Source organism: Labeo rohita, chromosome 17 (genome assembly GCF_022985175.1).
Source record: "Labeo rohita strain BAU-BD-2019 chromosome 17, IGBB_LRoh.1.0, whole genome shotgun sequence".
NCBI classification, from domain to species: domain Eukaryota; kingdom Metazoa; phylum Chordata; class Actinopteri; order Cypriniformes; family Cyprinidae; genus Labeo; species Labeo rohita.
Window position 1 is genome coordinate 18,263,237 of NC_066885.1, and position 9,077 is coordinate 18,272,313.

Here is a 9,077-nt window from a genome sequence, read left to right on the forward strand (position 1 = left end):
AATCGATCAAATGTTTCAGAACGTCAGGTTCATTTTATGCAAATTTGGCATGCAACGTTCACCTGTATGCAAAATTCACGTCCTAAATCAATGACATAATAGGTCCCATGGCTTAAATTGATTTGGACATCATTTATTACTCTGTAGAAAACTCCAAAAACGTTTTCATACATTTTCAACGTTTTCATTTGAACAAGCTTTCAAATGAAAGCTGTACGTTTTTTTTACTTAAAATAAATAAAGTTGTGAACATAATATATGAATATAAGATTCAGACAATAAATAACAAGGTTTGGGGCTTACAAACGCCCTAAAAAATGTCTTTTTCTATAATAAACCATCATAACCGGACTGAAGTGGAATTGGGAGGAGCCAATCGTATGACGTAGGCGCGGTGGGAGGTGCGTACGCAAAGCGGAAAAGCTGATGTAGGTGTGGGACAGGTAAAACAGGTACGGGAGTGTGTGAAGGTGTGTCTCCTGTCGATGTACAATTCTTCCCGATTTTATACAGGAGGCACCTATAAAAGGCCAAAACTGACCGCGCTGATCTTTTTCTAAAGGTGAGTTTTGATCTGTTTATAAAGCTTTAAAGTTTCTACTTTCAGAGTAAGTGATTCTGGTCGAGATTCATGAAGCACGGTTCTGTTTTCCTGCGACGTCACCCGTTGTTGTTGTAGTGCAGGTCATTCTTACAAACATCCTTTTTTGTCTTTATCATGTTAGCCAAGCTTTTTAGCTGTTTTTATAACTATGGCCGTAAACTGAAAGTTAACAGATTTATGAGGGTTCATTAAAAATAATTCCATTAATTTAAGTCAAATTTATTAAAACACTTTTTAATGTCTCTAGATTATTTCATTGTTTCCATTGTACAGTTAATAGACATTGTCAGCAGGTATGCATCACAGAATAATTAGCATTTTTAAGTAATCTTCGCCACATCTCAAATCATGTATTAATCATCCATAATATCCTTTAAATTACATTTTAAACATTATTTCCAATACAGTGGCAAATTGCTTTTTTAATGCTTTATTTACCCTGAGTACAGTATAATTAAACTCACCTGTATTTTTTTCCTTTTCCATAATGTGGCAAAATTAAATCTTGATTAGAAATTATGCTTAGTACATGTAAATTTGTTTATTTTTTACATTTTTACTTAATTATAGTTTTTTGTTGTTTTTTTTGTTGTTGTTGTTTTTGTTTTGGTCACACATCACGTGTCGTATTTGATCTCAAGCATGCTGTTAACTGTTATTGTTCTGTAGGGTGGAAATGATGCCACAACTAAGTTTTTTTTTTTTAATGAATGTATATGAATAATTTTCACACAATGAATGTTAAAATGGTTTATGTTAGAAGATGGTTAACATTAATTCATCTTTTTGTGAACTTTCATAATTTAAGATTTTGGGACAAAGCTCAACTAAAAAAATCTGTTGAAAAGTCATCAATGAAGGCATTTCCGATACAGCTTTATGTAACCTTAATATAACAAAAAGATTAAGGTAAAATCTGTTCTGTTTAATAAAATATAAACTCCCGGGTTACACAAGTTCCCAAAGATGAAGAAACATCCAGTGTCTGATGTATTATTTGTTGCACTGCACTCTCTTTTCCATTGGGCTTTTAAAAGAGTATTTTTTTTTAATTTATGAAATTGAGGTGCACACTATAAGCTTGTCCTTGATTTCAGAGGACCTCAGGATGAAGAACGAGGGAGAGGGGTCAGAACGGCCTGACAACACGGCATTCACGCAGCAACGGCTCCCGGCATGGCAGCCAATACTCTCCGCTGGCATCGTTATTCCTGGCTTTCTAATCATTGGTTTGGCTTTCATAGGCATCGGAATTGGCCTCTTTCTGACCTCACAAACCATCCAAGTGCTGGAGGTACGTATTTACTCCGGGACAACAAGAATAACCACTTCACTGGGTGGATGACATGGCATTTTACAGTAGAGTTTGTTCATCCTTCGATTAAGTAGCATATCTAGTAGTTTAAACAACTGTACTGAGGTCAGTTATTTCTTGTTTACTAAAGGATAGACAACACTATTTAAGTCTGTTTTAGAGTTAATGAACCTGTCTAGTTAGTTTAGAGGTGTTGTCATACCATGATGTTTTGTGGAAGGTGAGAGACATTAGTTAAACATTAATGATCTCTTTTCTTACCATGTCACAGATGGATTACACAGGCGTCGAGAAGGATTCACCCTGTTTCCGCTGTACGATCCAAAGTTCCCAAAACTGCACCTGTGATGTCACGTTCTCCCTCAGCACATTGTTTACGGTAAAGTCTTTGCGTTTCGAAGCCTGTTATTTCTCTCTCAGTGTTAGAAAGTGACTAATAATGTCTGTGGTGCTTACAGGGCCCTGTCTTCTTTTACTATGGCCTGTCTAATTACTTCCAGAACTTCAGAAAATATGGTGTGTCAAAAGACTATTATCAGCTCACTGGCGATACAAAATATTTCAAGGTTTGCCTTTTGCATTTATCATGTTGTTTTCCTTATTGGATCTTTCTTTTTATGTAATGAATCCTACTTTCCTTGTTTTTATTTTCATCTGACTTTTCAGAGTCCACAAGATGTTTGCGCTCCATATGCGTATGACTCCAAAAGTAACCCCATTGTCCCATGCGGAGCTATAGCGAATAGCATGTTCAATGGTATCATTTCAGTTTTGTATGTTTAGTTTAGTAAATGAGTTTAGTTATTAATAAATGAATTACTAATTATTTGTTTGTGTGTTTCCGCAAAGACACATTTGAGCTCTACCAAATAATCAATGGTACAAAGAAGCAGGTACCGTTAGATGGTAAAGGAATCTCCTGGTGGACTGATTACAACATAAAGTACAGGAACCCTTCGCCTGTGAATGGCTCTTTTGCAAATGCTTTCGAAGGTACTTTGCCCTAAAGTTTATAGTAATGTAAAACGTAGCTACAAGATTTGAGTTGAAACTTGGAGTAGAACTGAAATATTTTTTCTTTATTGATGCTGATTACCAGGTACAGTGAAGCCCATAAACTGGCCTAAGGCAGCTTATGAGCTGGACCTCACAGACCCATACAACAATGGCTTTCTGAATCAGGACTTTCTAGTGTGGATGAGGAGATCAGCGCTTCCTCAGTTCAGGAAGCTGTACCGGCGAATCACAGAGGGTGATTATTCTGCGGGGCTCCCTGCTGGAAACTACTCTCTTACAGTCCATTACAGTATCCTTCTCATGAAAGTCAAAACTCACTTAAGACATGGGGATTAATATTAGGATTTTCATGTTTTATTCATTTTACTAAGTTCTGGAGTTTGTATGACTTAAATCACGGCTACAATCAGGAAGTCTTCAGATGTTTTAGTCTTAAGAGACGCATATGGCGTCAGTCCTTTTTCACAGATGTCTTTTGACCATGTTTGCCTGTGATCCAGGTGAACAGGTTTTACAGGTTGGGTGTGGCTTTTAGCTGGTCCAGAGCAGAATGTAGAAGCAACAAACCAGGGGTTTGAATATGTAAATCGACGAAAAGGCATGACAGTCAAAGGAGCAGATGAAATTTGTCTTAAAGGTGCACATTTGTAAAAAGTAAAAAATTCATTTTTTATGTTCGAAAAACAACGTCATGCGCAATACACTGAAAAATATTTTAAGACAATTTTTTTGTGCTTACCAAGGCATTTATGTGATCAAAAACACAGTAAAATAAGTATTATTCTGAAATGTTATTACAACTCTTTTCTATTTTAATATATTTTAAAATTTAATCTATTTCTGTGATGTCAAAGCTAAATTTTTAGCATCATTACTCCAGTCTTCAGTGTCACATAATCCTTCAAAAATCCTTCTAATATGCTGATTCGGTGCAACAGCGTTCGTACAGATACTGTAAAATGAATTTCCAGGTCTTTCAAGGACTTTTCAAGCACTCTCAATTTTATTTTCAATGACTTCTATCAGAGATCTCACTTATGAAACAATGGTTAATTTTCTTAAGGGATTTGTATTTGTATATACTTTCTTTTTCTTTTTTGCGTTGTTTTGTTTTTATAACTGTACTGCCATATTGGTTTGATGTGTTCTACTGTTTAAAAAAAAAAAAAATCAGAAAAGAAATATTCGCGAAAACACTCTGAAATCCCAATCTGAAACAAATGATTTGCGAACCCGCTCCAAAATCCAGATTTAAATTAAATGATTTGTGATACACGATCTTAAATTCTCAATTTGAATCAAATAATTCACAATACGCGATCCAATTAGAACGCTTCGAAACCGTGAATCACTTTGTGACGCGATGGTTTAACTGATTTTTCACCCATCACTATGTGCTTTTTAAAACTTTTACAAACAATGACGAAATTTATGTTGTATTGTTTTTTTTTTTTTTTAAATAAATACATTTCGATGTAATGTAATGTAATGTAAAATAATTAGATCATTTTTCAAGTACCTCTTCAGAAGTATTGCTATTTTCAAGAGTTTTACAGGCCTTAAATTTCAAAAAGTCAAATAGTTCAAGTACCTTAAGCACCTTGTACGAACCCTGTTATTATTATCAGTGTAGAATACAGTTTGCTTTTTTTTTTTTTTAATGAAAACCATAATCATTTTTTTTTTTTTTTTTTTTTTTTTTTTTTTTTTTTTTCAAATTTAATTTTTTTTATGGAAGTTTTACTACAACCTTACTACCTTTGATCAATTTAAATCATCCTTGCTGCATAAAGCATTAATTTCTTTAAGAACGGACCACAAGACTAGCTGAAATCTCGCTTTATACTTTTAACCCTCCTTTTATTGTCATTTTCACTTGTGGAATAAATTATTTATAGCTGATAATGAATAGAGGACTTTAACAATAATTGGTGACTGAAAATGTGCTTTTTATTCAGGTGTCGTAATGCGTCCAAATGACTGCCTGTGCAACATAAACACGTTACTTAGTGCATCTTTAAGGCAAAGTTTCAGAAGCACTTGTTGTCTGAGGAAATGTCTTTTTTTGTTGTTGTTGTTGTTCATGTGCAGTGTGAGTGAACAGTGTTTGTTCCTTAACTACATCATTTCCAGACTACCCAGTACTGAGTTTTGATGGACGTAAGAAGGTGGTCTTCAGCAACGTGTCTTGGATGGGAGGGAAGAACGACTTCTTGGGCATTGCTTATTTAGTAGTTGGCTCCTTGTGTGTGGTCATGTCAGTGGTTATGCTAATTGTTTATGCCAAATTCAAATTCTCAGATGATGATGCATGATGACACAAGGCGGCTGTGCTTATAAAGTGCACCTCGTACATTCATCAAAAAAAAAATTACAGAAATAAGGGTCTCAGTAAGATGGAGCCAAATGTTGTTGTTTTTTTTAGACAAAAACATCATGGTCTAGATTATCATTTTGCATTCACATGCTAGAAGGTTCTAACTTCAGGTCATTTATTTATTTTTAATCAGGAGTTTTTTGTTTACTGAAGGAGCTTTAACAGGGCGTGCTTTAGAGTTAAGGAAAAACTATTAAACCATTAGGCTAATATTCTAAGAGGTTGCTCAAATGTCTTAGAATCAGATCAATTCAGGGAATGTTACAGGTTTCTTTTTGTCTACTTTAACTGTCTCAGGTATGATGAATTAGCAGTTTCATTTAGTTTCTGGACAATACAGATAAAGCTCATAATGTTTTTTACATTTGTTTAAAACTTGGATTTCTTGACTGTTCAAGAAATGTTTAAAAGATATATGGACAGAGACAGTCTCAGGTGCCATATCTACCTGTCAAATTCATAGCTTGGTTAAAGCTTTGTGTATGTTTAGTTTAATATATTGAGATTTAAAATGTATTTCTGCTTGTATATTTTATGTAATAAACGTAAAATGCTGTTTTATAATACTAAAAAGTTTACACAGTCTTTTATTGCAGTCTTATCATATTTAGCCATAACCGCAACACTGTTTTTGTTGTGAGCTCTTAACTGTTTCAAGCATGAAAGATTTTATTTCCTAGCAAGGGAAATGGTGCGCTTTGACAGTGCCATTCGTACTAGACAAGTTAAATGAAAGTGAAAGGCGAATCTTGACTTCGTTTGCACGCATCGCTGATATTGATCCCTGTTAGTGAAGGAGATCTTATTTGGCAGCAGTATTCTGTGCAGAGTTTAACTCTAATTCCGCAGTGGTTCAGTGTCTTTTGAAGTACAATGTTTGAAGAGTGAGGATGGAACTGTATTCAGAGTGAATCTGCTCATTCACAAATTCGCCTTCCCTTCAAGTTCTGATGGTTAATGGTAAACAAACTTGGCTTGCTGTCCTTAATGGAGGCTTGAACCCGAAGCTCAGCTTGAGCTCCGAAGCCCCCATTGGGTTACTGCCCAGAGGGAGAATAACAAAAACAGAGGAGAAGATGGGGAGGTGGAGGGGTGCCGAAAGAACTGACACTGGGATGGCATAATGACTGCTGCTTATACAGACGTTTTTCCTGACCGCAGATGCTTTGCATTTCCGGGTCTCCATAGTTTCTAGTCAAATTAGCGTACATTCCGATCTGATAATTAAATATTGAACCTATCAAAATGTTTTAAAAAGCACATGGCTCCATAGCGCCATCACTTGGCAATGTCGCAATTACCATTTGTTAGTGCCTCACACCTCAAAGTTTAATGAGTGTGTAGATGACACAAAGCTGCTGAGGTTAGCTAAAAACAGATGGGTGCTATTTGAATGGGTTCTTAAGAAGACCAGAACAAAAGAGCATCCAATCAGAAGTTAGATTTCGTAATGGCGGCACTCATCGTTTACTGAGGAAAAAGGTCTATAGGCTCGTAAAGATGATTGACAGGACTGAATGATTAGGCTCCTCTAACCTATACGTTTGGAACTTCATTAATTATCGCTTTCATCCTTGGTGAAAAAAACAGCATATGATGGTAGGTATGTTTTGATGCTGGGATGCTGGTTAGGTATGTTTTGATGCTGGTTTAAGCTGGTCCTTTGCTGGTTTATGCTGGTCATGTTGCTGGTCAAGGACCAGCGTCAAGCAGCAAAGGACCAGCAACCAGCACCAAAACATGCCTACCAGCATATGCTGTTTTTTTCACCAGCGATCATATTATAATGTTAACAACTTTTGATTGTCTGGACCTAATTTTTAATGTTACTTAAAATAAAAAAGGCCATAGTCTGCACATTTGGCAAGTAAAAATGACATAATCAAGATTTGTGATGAATTCGAATGCAATCCCAGATAGCACACGCACGTCTGCAAGATGTCTGTTAAAGATCGCTTGATCTGGAAAGCATCAGCTGTGTACAAACATCTGACAGACGTCTGTAAGATGTCAGTTTTACATACATTCTAAATCATAAACATCTTAAAGACATCTAATAGACGTCTATTTGACATCTGATAGCAAACACTCATTTACGTTATCCAGATGTAAATGCAGACGTCAAATAGATGTCTCCCAGATGTTTGTTCTATCAGGGATATTAGTGAATTACTGCAATCCTCCATCACCTTTGTGGCTTTTGTATACATCATTTAGCATTAGACTGCTTCAGTGAGAACCTATAATATCCCCCAAAAAGTTTGGTGTTGACAATTGGTTAATGATTTTAAACTCTCTTATGCTCACCATTTTCTTGATCAGAAATACAGTAAAAATGGTATTGTTGTGAAATATTACTTTAGTGTCACAGGATCCTTCAGAAATCATGCTAGTTTGCTGGTTGATAAACACTTTTAATTAATATCAATGTTGAAAACAATGCTGCTTAATATTTTTTTTGTAGAAACCAAGATTAATTTCTTTCAGGATTGTCTGATGACTGGAATATTTAAAAGAACCCTATTTGTTTGAAATAGAAATTTCAACTTTCTATATTTCTTTACTGACACACCTGATAAATTTAATGCATCTTTTCTGAATAAAAGAAAATCCTGGAACGGTACTGTATACTATAAGAGAACTATAAATAGATTTTGATTAATAGCTGCTAAATAATCAAGACGCAAATGAGATGATGTGCAATGAAATTCGTAACACTGCTGTATGTGCACTAGGTGGCATGGTTGGGTCAAGGTAATGTGCTAGTAAACCTAATGCATAGATAGGCTATTTCCATCTCTCACTGCTTCTTTTACTCTTTGTAAACTTGTGTTGTTTAAATGTCTTAACTCTTACAAGGCTGCTTTATTATTAAAGCTAGAGTAGGCTAAGCTATATATTCGAATCCCTTCGATTTTTAATCTTATTAAAATGATTAAAAGTCTCACCTCGTTCGGTTGTTAGGTTTGTAGACGTAAGGTGCACCAGGATGTGGTTGTGTGTTGAGTAAGTGAAAGTGCCTGTAGTGGCGGTTCTCCCGTTGATGACTCTGTGCCGTCGACACCGACTGTTTTGGCCGAGCTGCTATCACTGTTTTTGTATTATTAGCCTGTGATATGGGTGCCTTCATTTCCTGTTCTTTCAGATGGCTGAAGCAGGCCTGATATTGGAAAGGCTGAGAGGAGAGAGCAAAAAAACACAACAGCAAGGCCAGAAGTGCATCTCTTGCTTTCATTTTTCCTCTCTCTTTTCTTAATATAGGCATTGCATTATAAGTGCAAGTGATGATGGTTTGTGTGTGGGTGTTCTTTTTTTCTTTTCTTTTTCTTTTTGCAGAGCGAGGGTCTTTATGAACAGAACAGATATTTATTAGACATTATCCTACTAGTTCCGTCCTTCTGGAAAGCTCCATATGTTGTTTTACTCTTCATAGCCATTTCATTTGTGGGACCCTGACCAATAATGCAAAGCACTGTGTTATTATTGAAGTGATAAGTGTTGCCATAACAACAGATCCCCGAGCGAGGTGTTCCTGAAGCGCCATTAGGACCGGACAAGTTAAATGAAAGTGAAGAGTCGAATCTTTACTGACTCGCCAGGACTTCATTAGCGCACGTCGGTGGTATTGATGCTGTAAGTCAGTGGAGGAAATTTTAGCGCAGTGGAGTGTACGTTTAGCCCTGTGTCTTCACAGTGATTCAGTCCCGCAGTGTTTGCAAAGTGTTGATAAACAAACATCAATTCTAATGAATTCAAGCATTCGG

General features: G+C 35.9%; 1 protein-coding gene across 1 annotated transcript; it reads left to right on the forward strand.

Annotated features, from left to right (window-relative positions):
* The first annotated feature begins 422 nt into the window (after window positions 1-422).
* Window positions 423-5,880, forward strand: tmem30b (transmembrane protein 30B). The gene is made up of 8 exons (XM_051133336.1): window positions 423-562; window positions 1,702-1,898; window positions 2,191-2,298; window positions 2,378-2,485; window positions 2,586-2,676; window positions 2,769-2,912; window positions 3,019-3,225; window positions 5,070-5,880. Exons 2-8 carry the CDS (start codon window positions 1,713-1,715, stop codon window positions 5,249-5,251), a joined length of 1,026 nt encoding a protein of 341 aa, XP_050989293.1. The 5' UTR covers window positions 423-562; window positions 1,702-1,712; the 3' UTR covers window positions 5,252-5,880.
* The last annotated feature ends 3,197 nt before the right edge of the window (window positions 5,881-9,077 follow it).